At 44.8% G+C, this 10,196-nt stretch overlaps 1 protein-coding gene across 2 annotated transcripts; it reads left to right on the top strand.

The window, feature by feature from the left end:
• On the top strand, nt 1–9,896 carry LOC108890585 (fibulin-1). 2 transcript variants are annotated; one of them, XM_018687498.2, is made up of 17 exons: nt 1–642; nt 953–1,061; nt 2,069–2,204; nt 2,356–2,509; nt 3,129–3,191; nt 3,327–3,416; nt 4,006–4,143; nt 4,308–4,445; nt 4,544–4,687; nt 4,794–4,916; nt 5,014–5,139; nt 5,225–5,344; nt 5,888–6,019; nt 6,110–6,233; nt 8,574–8,710; nt 9,043–9,183; nt 9,266–9,896. In XM_018687498.2, the coding sequence occupies exons 1-17, from the start codon at nt 588–590 to the stop codon at nt 9,403–9,405; spliced, it is 2,070 nt and encodes a 689-aa protein (XP_018543014.1). In that variant the 5' UTR covers nt 1–587; the 3' UTR covers nt 9,406–9,896. The 2 variants fall into 2 exon arrangements, with proteins under 2 accessions (XP_018543014.1, XP_018543013.1); XM_018687497.2 differs by lacking the exons at nt 8,574–8,710; nt 9,043–9,183; nt 9,266–9,896 and adding an exon at nt 6,395–7,416.
• Nucleotides 9,897–10,196: the final 300 nt, after the last annotated feature.

Genomic DNA, 10,196 nt, shown 5'->3' with positions numbered 1-10,196 from the left:
CAAACCTGGAATACGGATCCAGGGGTTGTGAAGGTTTTTTTCCTTTCTTCTCTCCAGCTTTTTCTTTTTTTTTTCATCCTCATTTTTTAGATAAATTTACATCATAGGAGCTCTAGACATATTTTTAATGTCTCTGTGTCAAAAACCAGAAAGTCAGATCTGTGTAAAAACATTTTTATAACTTTATACGCTGGAATCACCTGGTTACCTGACTTTTTCTTGACATTTTCCGAGGTTATTCATCCTCCACCCGGACAGCATCCGCTTTGGACCCACTTCCCGTTCGCACGTTGTCGCATTGAACAGATCCTGTGATCGGCCGTGTTTTAATCATCCAGCAGCCCCTGACAGTTCATCCCAGCCGCCTCCACCCCGCCCTCACCGCCCCCACAACTACAAACCGCTCCAGGCGAGATCTGTGTCACGTCCCCTGCCGCTTCTCACTGAGATGTTCTCCTGCCTGACGGAGCGACTTTTTCCAGGAGACACGCACCGTCCGCTGCGGAGATTCAGCCGATATTTATAACACTTTAAATAAATCATCTGACCGCAAAGTTTTGAAGGTTTAACGGGAGAGACTGAGTCCGATGGCGCAGTGGACAATACTTCTGTTTTGTTTGTACGGAGCTTTGCACGGACATGGTAAGAACATCGCTTAAATTTGGCACTTTGCTGCAGAATTTGGACACATTTCGACACTCTTCTGTTTTAAATTGTATTTGATTAGTTCTTTAATTTTGGGAGTGTTGTAGCCTAACTTCAAGGTGTTGTTGTGGTTCAGCTGGAGCCCACTTTCTATAAACTTTCTATCTGAGAGTGTGAGCCCATTTTAATTAAATCTGAGTCAGTCACTGGCACTCAGGGGCAGCCTTGCAGCTTTTTCCATCCACTGCGCTGCATGCATGCGTCTGCTGTGTATTTCTAATCCCATACCATCATCCCAACGCTGCAGAGATTCAGCCTCCATCTTTACAAGACTGCTGTCAAGATGGGAGGGATCGGGCCCTGGGAGGACAAGACTGTACAGTCCTCCCCCTCATCTCGTCGTCCCACACCTGCAGGTAAGCAACACCTGGTTTCTTCAACGACTTTGGTCCTCTGCAGGGTCTCGACGTGGGGCCCAGGCGTAGACAGCTCCCTGGACACAGATATTAGAGCAAGACTCAGATTCAGAGAGACATCTTTTTGGGTGTTTTGCATCTTTTTTGTGGTCATTTTGTGCCTTTGTAGTAGTTTTGAGTCTCGTTGTAGCTGTTTTAAATGTCTGTGGTTGTTTTTAATCTTTCTGTAGCTGCTCTGAGTCTCTTTGTAGTTGTTTTCTGTCTCTTGTTTGTTGTCATTTTGAGGATCTCTGACTGATTTCTTAACCAGCAGTGTTAACATCACGTAAAACAGAGAGTCTGGCTCAGGGGCCCACTGATCCCATGCCTGGTAGGAGCGTTGAGTCATCTGTCCATGGATTATTGTAAAGTGTTACTTAACCGGCATCACTGATCGGTATGAAATAGTTTTGTGACCCCACAGAGGGTTGGGTTAGGGTTCAGCGGTCCAGGGGGGTGCCAGTGTTATCACATTGGATTGCAGTGATCATCCTGTTGGCCAGTGTTTGTAATGGTATCTTTAAAAGCAGGAAATACCCCCGGGGGGGGGGGGCTGCGCACCGCAAATCATCTCCCCAGCCCCTCAACCATCCGTCCTGCTGCAGGGGAGGATTGCCACATAATAACTACGTAGTAAGTACAGGCGTTAAGTGGCCCCCTGGAGCATTTTTAACACTAAAGGGCCCTGTTTGACTCTAAGAACACGGAGGTGGTGATTGATGAAATAGACGAACACCTGGTCGACACATGGAGGTCAGAGGAGGGAGCATTTGCCAGGGAAAGAAAGAGCTACTGGAAAGAGCAAAACAGAGCATTTTCTACATTGTATTATACACTTAGTTTGTATATAAATAACTCAAATAGGTTACTTATTGTTGCAACACAAATCCAGCTCTGTCCTCAGAGCGGAGAGAGCTGTTTCTGCCCTGGATGAGGTTTCGTGCTGAATCTCTGCTGTTTATTTCCAGGATCGCTCAGGAGCAGTGCTGTGCAGCAGCAGTGCTAGAAAATCTCTGCAACAATGGCATCAGTTTGGCCCGCACTCAAGGGGCCTGTGAGAGGCCCTTCTTCCAAGGAGACCCCTGGGAAACTCAAATCTCAAAGGTGGTTCTCTCTCCTGATGTCAATATCTTCGACCTTTACACACAGACGGCTCGCTGAGCCCATTATGAATCATCACAAAGCAAGTATTTTCTCCGAGAACACGATGTTTGAGAGTTGATTAATTCTTCTTTTTTTCCGTCTCCCCGCGCAGATGTGCTGTGACTGCTGTGTGCTCGGCCTGATGGCAGCGAGCCGGGGTTTGGGCTGCGAGCTTCAGGGTCTGTTGCTGGGGAGACAGTGTGTGTACACAGCTCAAACCTGCTGCGGCAAAAACACAACAGAGGAAGTCAAACCAAATCCTGAAGGTGAAAGACCAGAGTAACCTTTTGCCGTCGACTCCTTTGTTTCTTGATTTGCTTCCACTCTGTCTTATCATGTCTGAAGTCAGTGGAAGGGTTTGAAAAACAATCAATAAACGTGGCCATTTGCACACATTAGGTGCTAAATGACTTTTAGCATAATATAATTTTATTAGCCCTGGGAGCAGAGCCTTGACACTCACAGAGGTTTCATGTAGACCAGCACTGTTTCCATAAAGGGCTGGATAAATGGCCTTGGTGTGGCAGCTGTGGAGCAGATTGCTTCCCACAAGCCAGACAGACAGACAGACAGACAGACAGACAGACAGACGAGGCCACAGGAGTATTCAGCGAGCCAAGCTGCAGACACCCTGCCAAATGGTGACTTGTCACAGCTTGTAGTTTTTGTCGCCAGGCTGGATTCAGGTGAAAAGCACAAACGTGTGATCTGCAAAAACACTCACATGTGTGAAGGAAAAGCAAAGTCGCTGTGTTAGTCATGTAGAGCAAAGGCCAGAGTGATAACAGAGGTTTGTGGAGTTGTACTTTGTTTGACCCCTGTCCCCTTTAGTTATGCTGGGAATTTGATTGTGTTGACGGTAAAGTGTTTTTTCTATCGTTCCAGCAACAGCAGAGCCGAAGCCCAGCGCCAATACCAAGCCTCCAGAGGACTTGGATTCCTGTAAAGGTCTGGCACCTTCACGTCTTAATGTGATCTCCTTCATTGTAATAAGATCTGTAAGAGGCTTAAGCATCCTCCATCAGCCAGTGATCTAGGACACACACTGTGACGTCTTTAATTGTCTCTGTGCTGTTTTTTCAGACTCCACTTGCTCCCAGCTGTGTGTAGGTAACGGTACATGTGCCTGTCACGATGGTTATCAACTGAAAAAGGATGGAGTGAATTGTGAGGGTAAGTAATGTAAATGGAGACATGACTTAACCACAAATCACCTGGAATTATCAGCACTTTGTGAAGTGGGTCCATGGATGACAGGGCGGGTCTTGAAGTTTAGTAATAAGATAATATGGTCCATATTTTTCAAGTCTATTTCAAAGCAATACTAATATTTTAATGTATATATTACAGCCATATCACAGTGTGGTGTAATACTCCCAAATCCAACTTTTACTTAAGTAGAAAAGTGCTAGCATCAAAATACACTTTAAGTACCAAAATACTTTAAAAAAGAAATCTTATTTTAACCTAAAATTATACATTATAATTTATTTTAGTTTAATTTAGTTTGTTATATTTTGTAATATTAATCTAAAGTATCTAAAAATGTCAGATAAATGTAGCTAGGGGAGTGAAAGGTATAATAATTGCTGTTGAAATGTGGAATAGAAGTATAAAGCTTTGCGTTTAGTGCTAATTAGCACGTTAGCATGCTAACTAAAGCTAATCTGTACCTCTCAGAGCTGCTAGCATACCATGAAAACAAAATTTAACGGCACAGTCTCCTCTAAGAGCTTTAATACACAGATTTTTCTCTCCACAGACGTTAACGAGTGTCTGACGGGCAGTCACAACTGCATCCTCGGCCAAATTTGCATTAACACAGAGGGCTCCTTTCGCTGTCAGAGGGAAACCGGCTGTGGCACAGGATATGAACTCAGAGAAAACAACAGCTGCCAAGGTAACAAGTCAGGAGGACTGTAAAAATCACAGTATAGGTGGCTGTCATTGCCATAAGAGAGCCAAACATCCCCTTAATCCTGCAATTATACTCAGATTATAAAAATATTCAAGGCATCCTCTTTACAAGATGTTATGCAGAATATCTCATCTTGCATGTTTCAGACATTGATGAGTGTGCTTTGGGGACCCATAACTGTGGACCAGACTTTACCTGCACCAACACAGCGGGCTCGTTCCGCTGCCACCCAAAGGAGAGGTGTGCTGACGGCTTCATCCAGGACGCTGCCGGCAGCTGCATCGGTGAGTTTGGTGTCACGCTCAAATAAAAAACTTCCACAGGTAAAAGGTGAGCTTGCTTGATGAATGTTTTTTTTTTTTTTTTTGTTTCGTCTGGTTAGATATAAACGAGTGTGTGGCCCATAGCAGTCCATGCCTGCCTGGCCACACCTGCATCAACACAGTGGGCTCCTACACCTGTCGCAGGAACACGGTCACCTGTGGACGAGGCTATCATCTCACTGAGGACGGCACGCGCTGTGAAGGTTGGTACTGTCACGATAAATGAATCTGATGTGTTTAAAGTCCTCAGTATTGTGTTTGTACGCTGTAAGAAATCAAAGTACCTCGCCTTCATTTCTTCTCTTTCAGACGTAGATGAGTGTCGAACAGGTAACGTGTGTGGTGACCACGGCTGTTTGAACCTTGTGGGGTCGTATCGCTGTGAGTGCAGGGTTGGCTTCATCTTCAACAGCATCACCAAACTGTGCGAAGGTATTTACCACTATCCCTCTGTCTTAATTATACTTTTGTGTCCTGCATATATCAGAGAAAAGAGTCTGTAATTCATGACCTGTCCTCTGTTCTGTAGATATCAATGAGTGCAGGCATTATCCTGGACGACTCTGCGCCCACAGGTGTGAGAACACAGAGGGGTCCTACCAGTGCAGCTGCACCACCGGCTTCAAACTGTCCCACGACGGCAGAAACTGTGATGGTAAACTCACTCTTCATCTCATTCATTCATTCATTCATTCAGACTTTAATTATCCCTGAGCAGAAACATTTCGTACCTTTGCCAGATGTGAATGAGTGTGAGGCCAACCCCTGCAGCCAGGAGTGTGCCAACGTCTACGGCTCCTACCAGTGCTACTGTCGCCGCGGTTACCAGCTGAGTGACCTCGATGGGATTACATGTGAAGGTACTGTTACGGTGCTGAGTGACGCAGCCGCATCTGTTGCTGTCATGGCTGCTAAATTGCAGGAATTAACAGGAATATATGGGAATTTAATGTAAATTCAGTTGAATTTCTGCACAGATCATCTATAACATCCTGCTCACTACAGCCACACTACTGCATCTAAGCCCACACACTACATCCTGTCTACTACATTTACATGATATTACTGTGGTAATTATATTTCATCAATGGTATTAAAGTTAAATGAGCAAAAAAAGAAATCTAAATGTGTTTTAACAGTAGCTAGCTAGCTGGTAAATCAGATATAAGCTAGCTAACACCACCAACATTCATGTTTTTTTGTTGTTCAATGGAATTAAAGTTTTACTCACAAATAGATTTAAGTCAAAAATGTACATTTTAAAAATTTGTATTAGTTTGCAGCATGTTTATTAATATTTATGATACAGTTTGTTTAAATTACCCCAAATTTCTGATTTCTAATTTTCAAAATTCCCCAGCTTAACGTCCCATGGAAATTTACTGGAAATGTTCTCCTCTCAGATATCGATGAGTGTGCTCTCCCTGCTGGAGGTCATGTGTGTTCCTACCGCTGCTCCAACATCCCAGGGAGCTTCTACTGCAGCTGCCCACCCACTGGCTACACGCTGGCCCCCAACGGACGCACATGTCAAGGTCAGCAGACGAACCTTAACCCCCTAAGTGTTTATGAAGCGTTTCAGAATCACAGCGTAGGAGTGACCTCTTGTTCTCCTGTGTTTTCAGACATTGATGAATGTATAGCTGGGAGCCATACCTGCTCTGTCTCCGAGAGCTGCTTCAACGTCCAGGGAGGATTTCGCTGCCTGTCTTTCAAGTGTCCTCCAAACTTCCGGCAAACAGCACAGGGGTGAGAGCTGACTTGTTTCTGATGAGCTGGACTGTTGACATGTGCCCACAGCTTTCCCTCCATCTGTCCTCTCCTTCTTTAAGCATCTCTTTCCACCCATGTGTGCAACCCATTTCCGCCCTCCATCCAATGAGCCCTCCCTTTCATTTTTCCCTTTGCAGCCGTTGCGAGCGCGTAACTTGCGAGTTCACGCGGGACCCTGCGTCGTGTTTCTCGCTCCCGCTGAGAATCTCCTTCTACAACATCAGCTTGCCCACCAACGCCCCCGTCCCCGCCGACGTCTTCCGGATGGGACCCTCCAATTCTGTCCCTGGAGACGAGATGCTGCTGAAGATAGCATCCGGAGATGAGGAGGGATACTTCGCGGTGCAGCAACAGGCCTACGGGGGAGTGATCTCGCTGCGGCGCGCCTTGTCTGAACCCCGGGACTTCTTTCTGACCGTAGAGATGAGGCTCATTCGTTACGGGACAGCACATCTGTACATGGCCAAGATCGCTGTGTTTGTCACACACGAGCAGCCCAGCCGAGCCTTCACACCACTGCCATATTCATCTTTGTCAAACTTACAGGGACAATTCTGAATAATTCCAGTCTGTCCCTGATTCGTACTCACCACTCATGATTGGCTTTCATTGTCATCCATCCTTTTCTTTATGCTGGGCTCCACCCATCCTCCATTGTGTTTAATAAGGGACAAATCTAGTGCCACATTGTCTCTCATTAACTGCTGTTATACTCTGGATGGAAAGCCAGAGTTAGATATTTCTTATGAGGATAAAACGGATTACTGAGAAAAAACAAACAATTCATACCAGGAAACATCATTTCCTGGAGTCATATTTCTACTTCCTGGAGCGACTGACCACTTAAAGCGTCCATTATCTATACCCTTATAGATACTCCTATCTTATCCGGTCGCGGGGGTTGACACTGGGCGAGAGGCGGGGTACACCCTGGACAGATCACCAATAAATACAGACAAACAGGAGGAGGACATAATGTAGCAGTAGGAATATTAATATGTTCTTTTACCACTAGATGGGGCTCATTAGCTGCTGAAGATCTCTACAACACTGTCAGTTTATTGTCCATGTGCATTAAGTGTTTACCTCATGCCTCTGCAGCAGCTCCCCATTATTTGTACTTTCTATGTATTTGGAATTAAAAAGTGACAGATAAAAATGGATTTTCGCTCTTTAATATCTGAACACACACACACACACACACACGTGGGCAATGGTTTCTGCCACTACTCTCGCGCTTCCTTCACTGCGGTCATTTCTAATGTAGAAACCTATTTTTCCTATGATCTGTTCCAAGCGGTCTCACCATAAGATCAAACGGGCCTCGCCTTAGCGGACGGCAAGAAAAATAAGCGTGGCACTTATTTATGGGCACCTGGGGCCCCAGCCAGCGTGGGGGCTCAAATTAGTGGTGGGGCGGCGTTACAGCTCATATGATGGATGGTGTTTTTAGTGTTGGTATTGGGTGGTTATCGGCTAATTTTGCTGTAAATGATACCAAAAAGGCCAGAAGCTGTGTGTTGGTCAGCTGGATAAATGCAACCAGGCAAATTTTCCACCGTTCCACTTTCCTCCTGGTGGTTTTTAGGGTTTGGTGCATATAGAGCTGATTGAAAATGCAAAAATATTCTCCCAGGAGCTTTGGATCATTTCCAATATGCTGCATTAACTGCAGAAATGCTGAATAATAATTGTAATAGTACATATTTTTATACTCTTATTTTGGAAAGATGTGATACAGTTGTTTGGAAATGCATTTCTGCTGATTCTATTCCTGCTCATGTCAAAATTTTGCTGTTTTTCCTTCCTCTACAATGTGAATATGATGTCATTGGACCAAATCTAGTGACATTCATTCTTACAGTACATATCCTCCACTGGGTTTCTACCAGCCCGTTTTTCCTTGGTGGCGTTTCACGGTTGTGGGATACCACACAATCATCCCTGTGGCTTTGGCCTCCAGCTTTCAGCGAAACAACTTGGACTCACCTGCTTGCTGCTAATTACATGGCTCTGCTCTCACTGCAGTTTCTGTGGTTGTATTTTGAAAGCACTACTGTCTTCACACTGGGGAACCCTCGCGTTTGTGATTCCAGGGTTTGGCCTCTTCTTAAAGCACCCGTCGCTCGGTTAACCATAGAGGTCTATGGGGCTATTCAGGTGTTGCCAGGTTTCTTCTTGCTGAACTCAACTGTAGAGTTTTGGTCACAATACTGCTGTGTAGTGTCTAGATTGTGTGTATCTGTAAGCCTGTATTCCTCCTCCTTTGGTCATGAATACTGTTTTTTTACGGCTGTCTGTCCCTCTCATATCCAGACGGGATGTTTCAGTCGGCGCTCGTTGTGTTAAGGCCTGTCAGCCTAACGACATCGGCTGCTCTCTGGACCCCGTCCACCTCATCACCCACACGGTCCTCTCTCTGCCAACCTTCAGAGACTTCAGTGGACCAGAGGGTACGACCAGACATGGCTCTGCTGCAACATTCACAGATGCATATGACTGTATGCATGTGTCTGTGATGCCAGCATGAATTTGTTCTAGTATTCTGTATCATATTATTTAACTTAGTAGCTTGTAATAGCAAATTCTAAACTTATTTGCAGCCTCATTGAGATGAAACTTTCCACCCACCAACCTGCCACAGCGCATAAGTTTCAATTACATATTTCAACCCACAGAGCAATTGTTTAATCGTAGCATAAATATGTGACTTGAAGAACTGAATGCACTTTGTGGTTTGCCTCTATCAGACTAATAAAAACTTTTAAACCAATTCTTCCAACAGAAATAGTTTTCCTGCGGACAGTTGTGGCAGCTAACCCTGCTCCTCTCCCCGGTGCAACCGATGTTTTCTTTGAAATCGTGGCCGCGGACCAACAGTCATCTTTTGACGTGGTGAAGCGCACCCAACAGGGCATGATTATGGGTAAGAGGGAAAGGGTATCACCTGGAACCAGGCAGTCAGTCCTAGTATACTGCATGCTAACCAATCTGTGTCCTCCCCTCAGGTGTTGTTCAGCAGGTGAAGCCCATCATTGGCCCCAAGGATCTTGTGCTGGAGGTGGCGATGAACTATGTCAAGTCGGGGATCATTTCCCATCGCAACGTTGTCATCATCCACGTCTTTATCTCCGAGTTCTGGTTCTGAGCTAAGCTAACTTAGCAAATATTATTTAAATATAGTTTTGAACATTAAAAAACAAAAGGCTAATGGTGTTGCTTGCAAGATTTCAAGCACAGATGCACTGAATTCCAAAGTCCAGTAAGGCTCATCCTCTGGGGAGCAGGCAATACACGTAACAGCTGCCACCCATAGAGCCACTCTGCTAGCATGGCTAAAAAGACATTTTTCAAACAACAAAACAGCCACATTTCTCACTTGATACCCAGATGTTACATGCCTTTTTTACAAGAGAAGAATCAAATAAAATCATAGATTAGCAGGGTAATAGCCAGCTGTCGTCTCCTTAACCACTGTCTTCTGTGTTTAATTTGAATTCAGACTTTGTTGTCACGAGTGCCACTATGATCGACTGCCGGTTAACCTGTGGAACTGTTTGATGTTCGCTCCATTTCGTCTGTTTTGACCAAACCAGATGTAACATGCTTCATTTGATAATAAAATGATTCATCCACGGACTTGCTTTCAACATTGACTCTGTTTTGTTACTGTCAGACTGTACGAGCATCTGTGAATAATAAAGACTCAGAGCAGTTATTTGTGTTCATGTTTTGCGCTGAAGGCAGCTACAGCACCACTGCAGACTAAACCAGCCATCTTCTAGTTAGCATAACTGAGGTTTCCAGAATAACTAAAATCTGATAGGATGTACTGTTTTTCCTGTAACTCAACTCTTCAGATTCCCCCATCATACCATACCACTTCCAGTTTGTGAGGATATTTCCAGTTATTCCACTCAAAGAATGAATAATGGGAAT

Source organism: Lates calcarifer, linkage group LG18, assembly GCF_001640805.2.
Source record: "Lates calcarifer isolate ASB-BC8 linkage group LG18, TLL_Latcal_v3, whole genome shotgun sequence".
Taxonomy (NCBI): Eukaryota; Metazoa; Chordata; class Actinopteri; family Centropomidae; genus Lates; species Lates calcarifer.
The sequence above is the reverse complement of the archived record's forward strand: the minus strand, read 5'-3'. Positions and strand labels throughout refer to the sequence as shown.

Excerpts from the sequence above, each read along its gene's own strand:
- LOC108890585 (XM_018687497.2), top strand. The coding sequence starts at position 588 with ATGGCGCAGTGGACAATACTTCTGTTTTGTTTGTACGGAGCTTTGCAC. Across the intron at positions 4,446-4,543 it reads CGCTGCCGGCAGCTGCATCG|ATATAAACGAGTGTGTGGCC; the intron begins GTGAGTTTGGTG and ends TCGTCTGGTTAG. Across the intron at positions 5,345-5,887 it reads CGATGGGATTACATGTGAAG|ATATCGATGAGTGTGCTCTC; the intron begins GTACTGTTACGG and ends TTCTCCTCTCAG.